Source organism: Aethalodelphis obliquidens, unplaced genomic scaffold, assembly GCF_003676395.1.
Source record: "Aethalodelphis obliquidens isolate GAN/ISIS:26980383/991018 unplaced genomic scaffold, ASM367639v1 scaffold11, whole genome shotgun sequence".
NCBI lineage: Eukaryota > Metazoa > Chordata > Mammalia > Artiodactyla > Delphinidae > Aethalodelphis > Aethalodelphis obliquidens.
Window position 1 is genome coordinate 28824191 of NW_020837955.1, and position 13914 is coordinate 28838104.

At 47.1% G+C, this 13914-nt stretch overlaps 1 protein-coding gene across 39 annotated transcripts in view; it reads left to right on the forward strand.

Moving 5' to 3' along the window:
* TCF7L2 (transcription factor 7 like 2) overlaps positions 1-13914 on the forward strand; it is a 197490-nt gene that overhangs the window by 165731 nt on the left and 17845 nt on the right. For 31 of the 39 annotated variants that reach the window (XM_027112631.1, XM_027112629.1, XM_027112630.1 and 28 more), the window contains 3 exons: positions 6185-6317; positions 8832-8934; positions 10933-11019. In XM_027112631.1, the coding sequence (XP_026968432.1) occupies positions 6185-6317; positions 8832-8934; positions 10933-11019 (323 nt within the window). The remainder of the gene's footprint in view (positions 1-6184; positions 6318-8831; positions 8935-10932; positions 11020-13914) is intronic. The other 8 variants (XM_027112610.1, XM_027112612.1, XM_027112616.1 and 5 more) reach the window with 1 other exon arrangement.

Consider the following 13914-nt stretch of genomic DNA (forward strand, 5'->3'; position numbering starts at 1 on the left):
TAGGATGAATACTTTGGGTGGAAAGCCTTTGTGTGCTTTGAGGGCTGTTAAAGGACCTTTTCTTTCTAATTTCACTATTCAGTGCTCAAAACCCATAGGGCTTGATGAGCAGAACCGGGGGAGAAATGAGTAACAGCCATTCCTCCAGGTAGAAAACATAAAGCCTCAATAATTTAAAGTCAGATGAGGATTTTGGTTCCTTTTAAATAGATGGTGTTTCCTTCATTTAATAAGTTTGGGCTTTTAGCTGACTTTTTCTTTGCTGCCAGAACTGACCACATCTGTCACCAGAATCCTGCTGGGCCCTGATATCGCTTGTGTCTGTATTTGAGAAGCAGAAACATGCCACTAACTGTTCTACACCCCTCCCTCCATAATCTGCCACATGGTGTAAAAATCCCTGCTAAAGATGCCTCGTGCTCCGTAGCAGGGGTGTGCCTGGCTGAGGCGGGGAGCCCTGAGCTACTCCTAATTGGGGGATGGCAGGAGCACTGTGTGCTGAGCTGGTCTAGGTTCCAGAGACTGGCAGGTGGGGAGTATGGGGGACAGATCCCCTTATGAGGCCTGAAGCATCTGTGTCCAGCTGGGAAGGCCGGCCCAGGCTGGGCTTCCTGGGTGCAGCTCACTACCCCACCCGGCAGTGAACCCCGTCCCAGGGCTCGTCTCCGCAGACACAGCAGCAGGAGGTAGAGTCGGACAGGTGAGCCCGCAGAGCCTGTGACCTGGGACAGGTTTCCTCACCTGCTGGGTGAGCTAATAACAAATGCAACTACTTCATAGGTTTCTTTGTGAGGACTGAATAAAGTCTGTCCCACTCAACACAGGCTCCATTAGATTGGCAGCTGTGAGCTGCGCTGGTGTGAGCCAGAGAGGTCTCGGTCAGAGGACTGTTTAGTTAGGCAAGGGGTCCTGAGTGGCGCTCTGGGTGAGTTTCAGGCGCCGGTAGTGCTGATGTGTATGGGCGACTATGGCCTAACTCCCTGACCTTGTGTGGAATATTTTAGGAATGTTTGCTGTTTTTTGTGGCTCAGAGATTCCCAGTGCTCGTCATATTCTTTCAGGCTTAACTGGCAGCAGCTTAAGCTATCCATGCAGCCTCCCATGATTGCCACTCTCACAACCTTGAACTTTAGTTAGCTGTCCCTGGAGGTAATGATTTTGCACCCCTGGGTAGTTTTGAAGACATATTTAATATTTAGATAAAGCGCTTGCCTAAGAGGCACCTAGTTTTATGTTACAGTTGTTTGCCTTGAACACTGGACTCCGTAGAAAGATAAAAGAGGGAGGAGATACATATTTCAGCCTGTTTACCCCACCGACACTCCCAGCAGACATTGTAGCTTTAATTTAGATTCCTGGATGCATTTCTGGAAGGTTTTCCATGTCCCTCACAAAAGGTACTTTTCACATCTGAATTTTCTTAGGTTTGTACAGTTTTGAACACAATCCTTAAAGACCTCTTTAAAGAAGTGGGAGCTGTTCATAGCCAAGGGGAAAGTCTAAGGGACATTTCCTATTTGGGTGGTGGTTCCGTGTTTCGTTTATATCAGCTCCTACTTCGAGGCCCTCCCCCTGATTCTGGAAGGACCTTGGTTGTCATCGGCTATTCTTGTTTAACCTTCAACTCTTCTGTGGCAGTGTTATTTATTAGCATAATAAAGTGATGGCTTTTCTCAAAAGACATAATAAAATATATTTATGGACCAAACATGGCATTTTTAAGCAGGGCGTGCACCTGAGGGAGGGTGGCTGCAGGACATCCGTGTACTCTTGTCCCGCCGTGCACATCTTTGCCTTTGCAGTAAGGAGTGCGGTCTGTGACTACGTTGCCCCCTGTGACTTTAATGACAAGAGACCGGAGGGGTAGCAGACGTCACCTTCACTGGTCCCTCGTTGTTAGTATTCATTGGACTGTAGTTTTCAAAGCTTCTTTGCACGGCATGTGTGGATGTGCCAGGCACTGTGCTAATACGCACTTTACAGGCATGATCTCTTTTAATTTTCACAACAACCCTGTTCGGTAGACACAGTTCTCATCCGGAGTTTACACAGAAACGAAGGCCTGTGAGAGGTTACACAGCTGGATTGAAGTAGGATTTAAACCCGAGTCTTCCTGGAATTCTCAGACTTCACTCTTGGTCCCCGTGTGCAAGCCAGTGGGCTCTAAAACCATTTTTTAAAGACGCTGTTGTAATAAGGTATTGGACTGAATGGTTTCTGAAGTGCTCTCTGCCTCCCCAGCTCTACTCTGTGATTCTGAGTAGATGCCATTTAAGAGCAGCGACATTTACTGAAATGAATCTGTGAGGCTGGCTCTGTCTATCCTTCTCTTCTTCTGATGCTTACTGTTGCAGTTTGGTGGTTCTTATGCAGTTTATGAGAGTGTGCTCCCTACTCCCACAGGCTGGGCATTACAGGGGACACAAAGGTCTGCAACACATCGTCTTTGTCCTTCAGGGACTTAGCTATGGGAGCACCAAGAAAGGTTATTGCGACCCCAGCAGTGGACATAATATGGTGCAGACAGAAAGGACTGTGGGGATCTGAGGCTGGAGAGACATGGGCATTTTCTAGAAGGACGTCCTCCCATCATACAAGCAGTCCAGGTACAGGCAGGTTCAGTGGGAGTGGCAATTAGACCCTGGTTTCTACACGTATGACTGCATCTCCCTGCACTTGCTTAGGATCCAGCCAGCCTGGAGAGCCGTGTGATTGTGTTGTTTCTAGGGACTTGCCTGTCATGCAGTCACATCAGAAGAGTTCCATGTCCCAGTGGGACCTGCATCCCCCCATCCCAAAGCCAGGCAGCAGTTAAAACTTCAGATCCCTTCACCCTCCTCTGACCACCCCTCCCCATGCTACAGAGTTCTGACTGAACCGGAAGAGACTAATTGGCTAGTAGGCTGAGATGTGCAAAATGATACGAGAGTGATGGCAGCCAGAACAGGTGTCCGACTTTTGTTAGAATCCCCTTTATACGTGTATCTAACAGGAAGAGGGAGCATTTTTCTCACATACGTGTGAACTTCACTGTTGCCCAAATGCTATCTTCGTCCTTCAGTGGACAGGTAGAGAAAGAGGGTCTCCCCAGCGTTTCCTGCTTGGAAGACAGCCATGGGATATGCACTTCTGAACCGCAAACAGAACCGTGCCATCGGGCAGCTTCTCCCGAACAACAAAAATCACAATAATAATAAGCCACCATTCCTGTGCTTACCACATGGCAGGCTTTGTACTAAGCCCTTTCCATGGACTCTGTCAGAACTAGGACACACTTCATGATTAGGACTCAAGTCTCCTAACGTTTGTGCTTGTCTGGGATCTCGTGGTTCTCTGGTCTAGGGGTCATGGCTAAACAGAAGAGACACCTGTGGTACTCCATGGGCAGACCCAAGATGCCTGGGTCCTGAGCCCAGACCTACCGAATCAGGTCCCTCCTGAGAAATTTCTTAGTATCAGGGATCCAAGTTTGTGATAAGCATCCTGAGAGATGCTTGACTCGAGCAGAGCTGGGAATGCAAGTCTCACTGCCCTTTTCCCATCACAGGTTTATACACTTGCTTTCTTCCACTGCTTGTGGTGGGCTCGTTCCCTGGAAGTCCTTCAGACTCCTAAGTGACGATCTTCCCTCCCTTGGGCTATCTGTGGTTCTTCCCACGGGTCCCACAGTTTCTCCACACTTATTTTAAACTGTCTGGGACTGGTCTGCTTTCTTTTCTTTTTTTAAAATAAATTTATTTATTTATTTCTGGCTGCGTTGGGTCTTTGTTATTGCACACGGGCTTTCTCTAGTTGCGGCGAGCGGGGACCACTCTTTGTTGCGGTTCATGGCTTCTCACTGCGGTGGCTTCTTGTTGCGGAGCACGGGCTCTGGGCGCGCGGGCTTCAGTAGTCGCAGCTCGCGGGCTCTAGAACGCAGGCTCAGTAGTTGTGGCACGCAGGCTTAGTTGCTCCGCGGCATGTGGGATCTTCCCGGACCAGGGCTCGAACCCATGTCCCCTGCATTGGCAGGTGGATTCTTTTTTTTTAACTTATTTATTTTATTTTTGGCTGCATTGGGTCTTCGTTACAGTGCACGGGCTTCTCACTGCGGTGGCTTCTCTTATTGCGGAGCATAGGTTCTAGGCTGGCGGGCTTCAGTAGTTGTGGCTTGTGGGCTCTAGAGTGCAGGCTCAGTAGTTCTGGCGCACGGGCTTAGTTGTTCCATGGCATGTAGGATCTTCCCAGACCAGGGCTCGAACCCATGTTCCCTGCATTGGCAGGCAGATTCTTAACCACTGCACCACCAGGGAAGCCCTGGTCTGCTTTCTTTCATTTCAGTGGGTGTGTGTCTTTCCAACCAGATAGAAAACTTCTAGAAGGCAGCAACTGTCATTTTCCTTTCCTCCTAATGGTCTCCACTCCATCGGGTAGGTTTCGTCTCTTGCTCTTTTCCCTCTCCACCCCAGCACACAGTGAGAGCTTATTTGTTGGTTATTTTTTAAGTTGTCCGAAACAGAAATGGTTCCTAAAACACTCCTCAGTGCATGACCAGGAGATGCTGGCACTGGCCTTGGAGTGGCTGCCCTTCACTCAGCTGACTTGGGCCATGTCCAGACCTTCATAGCTGCTGACGAAGGAAGTGTTACTGGGTGCATTTAATTTCGATGTTGTGATTGCAAAATGATAGCTCACGATATAAGTCTCCCATGAGCCACTAGCTACCGTCTTTCTCTGAAAGTGTCCAGTTGTTTATAGAAATCATTAAACCCGGCTGTTGGGCGTGTTGGCTTCTTTTTCTGTGTTTTTTTCCAGGAGCATTTAGGAAAGCCATATTTTTCTTTCCAAACATACCCATGAAAAAGTTAGAAGCGCCTTTTAAAATGCCCTCCCCACAATTAACTGTGGTAAGAAATACTCTTACTATATCACACCCCTTCTTTCTTCACCCATTTAAAAAAAAAAGGACAAGAAGGAAAACATAGAGAACTAACTGCTTGGTGGTCCCTGAACTCAAGAGGCGCTAGTGGGCAGCACTTGAACCTTCCTTCTTTTCTTTTAATGCAATTCCTTTTCCTTGATGTTAATGCAAGTTGTGCCTTCCTAAAAGTAATAAAAGGAAATGAAGACACGTTCTAAAATGAAACTTGACTCTAATCCATTCATCATCTAATACTAGCCTCTTTATCTTTGCTGGTACCTAATCTGGTTAAATGTCCCTGTTGTAGGATTTTAGTGAAAATCCTCTATTGGGAATAGGGTTTTTTGCAATTGGATTACTCTCGGTAAATGGCCCAGTAGTTCGCTTGTTTCAGCTTAAGTTTTTCTTTGTGATCTTGCTGGGCTGAGTTACAGCGTCTCATAGTGGGCCGGGGAGGGGGTGGTAGAGACTGGGGTGGGGGAAGGAGCATAAGATAATTTGGGAAGGTCTGGTCATTGCAACTAGGAAAATCTTTAAAATGGTTTTCTTTTTATTTTTTTCTCCTTCTCTCCACCTAGCAACTCTTCCCAGACGTTAAAACGCCTTGTCCTTTTTTTCTAGAGCTGCCCATTTCTAAAATGCGTACATACCTCTTATTAGCCCAATTCGTCAGCATCCAGTTAATCTGTTAGCATTCCCCGCGACTTCCTAATGAGATTCCTGGTGAACCCGGGCTGCTTTATGTGCATAAAGTATGCAGGTGCTCGCCTGGCAGTGTAGAGCTTTCTGGTAAAGTTCACACTCCCAACCAGACCACGAGTGAGGCTTTCCATCCTGTCCTGGCTGTCTGGGAAGGATTGTAGTTTGCCCACTGGTTCTAAGGGGCCAGGAGGGGTTCAGAGCCTGGGGTGGTGGGATTAGGGCCCTGCCAGGTTTCTTGTCACCAAGGGTTTCCCTAGCCGGTCCCCTGTGAAGCCTGCCTGCCTCCTGAAGGTCCCTCCCCGTGGGCCCTGGGGTAGGAGATTCCCCGCCACCTGCAGGAACACAGTAGGAAGCCAGGCCCAGGGGGGAGGTAAAGACTGAGGCGCACCTACCCAGAGAGCGGAATCACAGCTGTCTGGTATTTTAGTACGTGGACCAGGGCGGTGGGCGGAGTTGACTGCATCTTACAGAGTCCAGGTGTGGGAGGGTGTGGGGAGCGGTCAGGGCATCCTGAGGGTCGGGAGTCCTGGGCTGTCGGAACTGGCGTGACGGTGTCCTTCTCTGTTCTTTCCCTCCCCACAGTCGAACAAAGTACCGGTTGTGCAGCACCCTCACCATGTCCACCCTCTCACGCCTCTTATCACATACAGCAATGAACACTTCACGCCGGGAAACCCGCCTCCACACTTACCAGCTGACGTAGACCCCAAAACAGGTAGGCCGAGTGCTTGGGTGCAAAGAGAGTGTGCTGGTCTCAGGGCCACCAGGGGACCCGCTGGGGAGGGATGTTGACTTGGGGACTGGCTGCAGTGGCGGTGGAGAGGCTCTGTTCCTCTCCCAGATATTGACAAGGAAGCCGTTCAGGGAGGCCAGAGCCTGGTGAGGGAGTGGATCTCTCCTCCCCTTTGGAGGAGTCCATCTGCAGCGCTAAGGATCTCTTTAGAGCTCCGGGTACGCCTGCAGGGGCCGTGTGGGGGACCTGGCTGTGAGTCACTCGGTGATTCTTAGGAGTGGCTTTTATAACTCCAAGAGCCTCAAACAGACTCGGAGGCAGTAATAGTTTTGGAAGCATGTCATGGACTCCTCCTCAGCTCCTTGGGAGTGTAAGAGCCCCAACAGCGTGTTTCCCTGAAGCCCCATTTCCTTGGTGCCTAAGGGACTATAGTCACTTGACGATGACTTGGTGCAGCCTCGAGGGACCACATCACTGGGTTCTGCATTCTGTTTGCTGATTTCTTTGAGTTCTTCCTCCCCCGAAATATCCTAGGTATTTATCATCAAGCCCGTTTTGCAGATGGGAAGACCCAAGTCCAACATGGTTTCCTCATTGCATCACGGAACAACCAATAGGGTCTCAGGCAGAAGATGCCACATTACTCCAGCTTTTATGCTTGTCCCTCCTTTCCATCCCACGTGCTTTTTCCCTAAAGAGGAGAGAGGGAGAAGGCGAGGTTACTTATAGCTCCCTGCAACAAGATATAAAACAAGGCGGGGTGGTCTTGGGAGAACAGCTAAGGCCAAGGGTGTATCTTTCTGGCTGGGCGATGCACTGGCTGGGGTTGGTTTCTCTTCCCAGCTAGCTAATTAGAAGGATGGATTCAGAATGGCTATTCCCATGTCACTTTGTCGGAGGGAATTGTTCGGTGTTGAGCTGAGGTAGACTGCCTGTTCAGGCCGCCTTGGCTGCCCCTGAATGAAGCCACACATGAGCTGGCTCTCACCAGCTCTGAGCCCCCTTTGTGCTCGTGGGGGACCCAGCCTGGTGGTTGGCTGGCTGGAGGAGGCTGCCAGCCGGCCCCAGGCTCCACGAGTGAATGGCAGCTTCAGCGTCTCATTTAAATAATGGTAGTACAGGGAATAGCTTTTAAATGGTTATCGTAAAGCATATGATTAACGTCTGCGGACTGTTTACTTTTCCTCTGCGAATGTTCTTTCAAGTGTGCGAATGGCTTGGTGTAGGGTCCAAGCCCAGCTAATCTGTTTGGTTTTTGTAATAGAGAGAAAGCAATGTCTGCATGAAAATGTCACCCAGGGAGGCTTAATTTACAGATTAAAAGCTTCCTGAAAGAATTTTTTAAAAAATGAAATAGTTTTCATCCGCGAACACGCAGCTCATGCCCTTCGATACTGTTTTAATTCTGAGGAATTGTTCGTTTTGCTTCCTACGTGAGCTGCGTGGATCTGCTCCTCTGGGTCCAAATTGCTCCCAGCCCTCTTGATTTCTAAGGATTGATTGCAGGATGTGTTTCTGTGGAATTAATAAGCGTGCGGTGGCACAGGCCTTCAGAACTCACTCCTCAGCCCCCATGGTCCAGCAGTACCCAGTCAGCGGATGGGTTAACTCACGCAGGCAACTTGGTCCTCTAGAAAACCAGGCTCTAGAACTGAGTGGACCAGGCCTCCAACATCTCCTGGTCTGTTCAGTTCAGATTCTGCCTTGGATAAGATGCCAAGGCATTGTGTGAGTGTCTCCTACAGCTCGTCTTCAAAGTGGAGTTGGACACATTTAAACAGAATTAACTTTTTTGAAAGAAGGCACGGGTAACCTTTCAAAAGCTATAACTCAAAAAGTATATTAGAAACCAGAGGAGTAACTCATGTAGGTAAGTCATTAGAATTAAAAGGAAGGAGGGAAGGGACAAGTTGTGAGGACAAAGGGATTTAATATTACTTGATCCCCTACTATGTGCCAACCCTATTAGATTTTTTTTTTTTTTTTTTTGCGGTACGCGGGCCCATCACTGTTGTGGCCTCTCGCGTTGTGGAGCACAGGCTCCGGACGCGCAGGCTCAGCAGCCATGGCTCACGGGCCCAGCCGCTCCGCGGCATGTGGGATCCTCCCGGACCGGGGCACGAACCCGTGTCCCCTGCATCGGCAGGCAGACTCTCAACCACTGCGCCACCAGGGAAGCCCTCTTTTTTTTTTTTTCAATTCAAATAATCATACCAATCACATAAGGCAGAAATACCCAAGCTGGCATTTTCTGAGTTTGTCTGCGTTTAGCCAGTGTAGGATCCATCTAGAGTGAGATAAACTTTTCAAGCTGCGGCAGAGGGATAATGAGATGAAACTTACCCACAAGTTCTTAGGATCAGAATTGTGAAAAGAACCTCATGCTAGGATTACAGAGGCAATGTCTCCCTTTATCCTTTACCTGTTCCCATCACCTGACAGTTTCTCTTTCCTTCTCTCCCTCTCTTGTACCTAAAATTCTGCTTCTTCTCTCAGGAATCCCACGGCCTCCACACCCTCCAGATATATCTCCGTATTACCCGCTATCGCCCGGCGCTGTAGGACAAATCCCCCATCCGCTAGGATGGTTAGTACCACAGTAAGGAGTTCCATTTTTTAATTTCCTTTTTTGTTTCTCACATGGGCACATGCTTATTATTTATTCTGTGCATGTATGTTTGTGTTCGCAGAAGACAGAGTTGGGGAGGGAGGGCAGTGGGTGGGAGGTCATGGGGAAGTTGCTTGCTGAAGTGCCCTGTGGAAAGGCAGGCAAGTCAGTAGCCATTCGGGTGGATGATGTAAGAAAAAGGCTGTTGATACTTGGCGCTCTGAACCCATGGTCCCCAAAGGCCCTAGGTTCTTCTCTGTGAACAAAGGTACCCTTAAGGTACTTTGGGAATTGCAGAAGACTCCGAGGGCTTCTCCCCTGTGAAGCCGATCATGGCTCTTCTGCTGGTGGCAGCCCAAACTGGAGTCCTGTCATTGGATTGAGGCAGCAGGGGAGTGGGTACAGGCACAGCCTAGTTTTGAAATCTGGGGGTGGGAGTGGGGGGTTATAACTCCACCCCCCATCCCAACCATCACTCCCAAGATTGACAACCACAGTGGAAATTTGTGTCTATTGAGAAGCTCCATGTTATTCAACCAGCATCTCTCTGAGAGTCTTTGCATGTGGAGTGCTTCATCTAATTTTGAGGGGAGCGGGCAGGGCAGCTGGAATCCTCACTCCAGCATGTGGGGCCTTCCTGTCAACCCTAGGTCCTGGCAGCGCCCAGATCATCAAACTGCCTTTTACAATTTGTCTTCCTGTCGCCCGGGCTTGCTTTTATAGTACCACCCGCTAACCTTGCTTAGTTAACTTTAAAAAATGTGTGTTTTAAAAATCACAGTAGAAAGGCCTTTAATGTCGTAAGAATTCTGTGTGTGTGTGTTTGTATGCATGTGTGTAATACGTGTTTTATGGTGGTGCGCTTTTGTATATATATTTCTCCACGTTTATCGGTGATCTCTACTCTTTAAAAGACACAGGACAATTTGTTGAATCTTAACAGGAATAATTCCTGGTAAAACTCTCAAGTTTGGGTCTTGGGGAAGACATACTTTTATAGCCTTAAAGAAGATACAGTTTTGGAGGGGTTCACCTCCTCTCCCCCAGTTCTACCCTGATTTCTCTAGCTGAGCGTATTCTACACTTTAAAAACAAACAAACAACAAAAAAACCCATCTTGTATTATGCAGTAGCTGCACTAAATACCAGCCCTGGGCCGAGTTTCTGTTGATTTTTTGCTCCTCGGTCTTGTTAGGGAGGGTGGACGTGGATGGGAATGTGTGTCCTATTTCTTCTTCAGAGGGTGGGACCATGCCTCCCAGAGTCCTCAGTCATCACTTGCCCCGTTCAGCTGATGGAGAGAGATTTGAAGGATAGATAAAAAGGAATAGCCAGCTCAGACAACCCTCTGTCAGAAAAAGTTGTGTGTCTTTCATGAGGATGCTACTTTGCATGTTGCTGTATTTTTTAATTATTGTAATGAGGTGTGATTGTCTATTGGTTACCCACAATTCTTCTTGGGGACTCTCCCCCCGGTAACTCTTGTCAACACTTGTTAATTTGACAAAAGGCTACAAATTAAGCTCTGTTAATTTAATGTTTTCTCACCGAGATCTAAATACTGAAAGAGGCCCAAAGCGCAACTGAAGTCCTTTGATTCACTGTACTTTATTTTGGTATAAATTTACATTCATTATTGTTTTCCTTTGGATGTGTAGCCCTCAATTAGTGTGATGGCTCCATTAAAGCAAACGAGACTTCGCCTTTAATTATTACAACAAAACACCTAGTTTCAGCTTGGGGAGAGGGTCTCTATTGACATAAGCAAAGGTTATAAAATTTAATTAGCCATTCCTATCAGATTTATGGTATTCAAATTGTTCTGTGTTTCTTCCCTTTGATCCTTCCTGTACAATCCCCAAGATTTTTGTTCTGAGAAAATGAGAATAAAGCTTACTGTGCAGAGAGAACTTTTCCTTTTTTCTTCTCTGCCTTTTCCCCACCTCCGCCCCTGTTTGCATGCTCTCACTGTGTACCCCCTCTTTGTAGGCAAGGTCAGCCAGTGTACCCCATCACGACAGGAGGATTCCGTCACCCCTACCCCACAGCTCTGACTGTCAACGCTTCCATGTCCAGGTGAGTTCCAAGAAAGAGGGCGTTCAACCAAGGCCATGGGTCACTTCTCAGAAAGTTCTCTAGACGCTCCCAGACCATCCAGGGACTGCTGCTACGTGTAGTTCTAAGGGTATAAGACCCGCAGTGCGTTAGGCTTTCCTCCTAGAAAATACTGAAAAATTGCCCTGAACTTCCCAGGTAGATGATGGCAGAATTTCGAGGTTGAATTTCTGAGTCAATATATTTCAAAAAAAAAAAAAAAAAAAAAAAAAGGAAAACTTAAGAAGGCAGGAAGAAGTAATTAGGACGTGTAGAGCTTTTTAAAGTGTTACTTCTCTGTTGCCCTAAACCAGGTAAGAAAGGAAAGGGTTCAGGTAAGTTTATTATTATACAAAGAAGAATTGGAGGAAAGATTATCAGTTTTTTCAAAGCTCCAGACTGTTAAGCATCAATAAGAAAGGACACCCTACTCCCCCGCCAACCCAAACACACCTCTCTCTGAAGTAGCAGTGTCCAGTAGAAATAGAAGGTGAGCCTTATACATAGGGAATTTTAAGTTTTCTAGTAGCCACATTTTTTAAAAGGAGGGAAAAAAAAAAAACCCAGACAATTATTTTTCATGATATATTTTATTCAACCTAATAGAGTCAAAATATTATTCATTCTGACGTGCTATCATTGTAAAGCAACTATTAATGAGGTTTTACCTTTTTTGTACTTAGTTTTTTGAAATCTGATGTGTATTTCACGCGTCCACCATATTTGTTTGGCCTGGACACAGTTCAGGTGCTTAGTAAGCCACATGCGGCTGGTGGGGACCACGTTGGCCTGTGTAGCTCTAATATGTTTTTGAAAGTTAAAAAGTCATATGCATGTGTACATTCACATATCTTTCAGCATATAAATGTATATATAATACATACACACATACACCTGCATACATGTACCTAGATCTTTCTAATCCCCATGTTCTCCTTTTCCCCCTTCTAATTAATTCTGACTAATTTTTCAGCAACTGCTAGTTTATTTACAAACTGGTTGGCAGCAGTATGTTTAAGTAGTCGCTAATTGCTCCTAATGATAGTTTTATTTTCTGCTCATCTGATTTTCAGTCAAGTTAATTAAATCGGCGGAGGTTTAGACTTTCCCGATGGGCTGCAACAACTAATCCGTTTTGAGGATGGTACCTAATTAAATCAGCATGAACATGGCAGAGATGCCATCCCCCAAGCTCTTCCCCCAATCTCTGTAGCCAGCATGAGGACCCAAGACCAGAGGCAGGGTTGGAAAGGCAGGCCAACATGCCTCTTTTCCTACTCACAAAACAGTGATTTTGGTGGAGGAAAGAGTAAGAACCACAGTCGTTAAGAAACACCAACTGTAGCATCTCTAACGTTTGTAATTATGCCATGGGTATCATGGAGCTAATAAGATCCATGTCCCATATGTGATAGATCATCTCAATTTCTAAATCCACACCAGCATCGGTTAGGCGGGAAAATGCTTATGGGTCCTCTTCTCCAGTGAGAAGAGGAAGGTTATCCTCATTAAATAATGTCATCACCACCTCGCAAAGCCTGGGAACGAATAGGGAGCCTCCCAGGAGGAGAGCTGCTTCAGAGCACCTTGTAATCCACAGCTCACCCTCCTCCGAAGCAGCATGCATGGAACGCATTGTTTTTCGTGTTTGTTCCTTCGGTGTGTTCCAGAGGTTAAAAGCGGTGCAGTAATCGTAGGATAGGGATTGAGGTTAAGCTCATCGATTGAATTATCATTAGGAGGTTAGCCAATGATTTCGAGGTGAGCATGGGGTGGAGGGAAGAAAGGGAACGGTGGGAGGGAAGTTTAGGGGGCTTGAGGTGCAGGGGGGAGGCGGCCGATTCCCCAGGTAGGCCTTATGAAAGGTAGCTAGTTAAAAAGAGTATACAGCAAATTAAATACATTATTGTGGTAATGGGGCGACAGAAGTATGGGTCTATTATACTTATGGCAGTTATAGGGAATGTAGGCAGCTTGCCCTGTTCCACAACACCCTTTGATATTCATTCTCTTCAGCAGCGGGGCCAGGGCTTCTCAGAATTAAGTGATGGGTCATTATACTTTAAACACCATGGAGAAGCCTAGATTGGCAATTAAACAGCTCTTGCTGACACTCACTTGTGCCACCCTGTGACCCCCTTTAGATTGAGATGTTGGAGCTCCGGGCCCTCAGCCTGCTAAATTGGCGCAAGGCTCTTCTCCTGACGAGAGCGGCTCTGAAATCCGCCGGCTTCAAAGAGAGAGAGATCATGTATAAACCATAATGTGGGTGCACCGTGGCTCACAAAAAATAAGGCAGGAAGAGATGAAATGGTACAAGTGCAAGGGGGGAAATGAGAGAATAATGGCGAACCTAATGCGGCTCAAAGCAGGCTTGTTGCACAGGAAAATGCAGCCCACCGCCCGCGCCTGAAATCAAGGCCTGCAGATGGTATCCAGTTAACAGAAACGTGTCAGCAGTGAAGGAAAGTGAGAGCGAGGAAGGCAGAAGCCCCTGAGACAGCCAGAAACAAAAGTTAGTTGTCCTTAAGAAGTTAAGGTTCATCATTATATCCTGGCTCGGAGCCATGAAAGCAGATGGGGGGATATAATGAGTGGCTTGGAATTTTTAGGGTGTTTATTGCATTGCATGAGATAGTTGTCTGCAGAAAGGAATTTCTTACGCGAAGGTACGCGTATACCCCCCCCCCCCCCACACACACATACATCTCTTCCTCTGCTAAACATTTCTCAGGTATAGGACTATGTATGTAGGTATGTGAACTTCGAAGTGTTTGGTCTTCATGGCTACACCGGAAATCTTTCCCCACCCCAGAATGTACTCAAACTGTGGTGTCTCCCTGTGGTGTTTGGTGTACACACACACAGTGTTTTTAT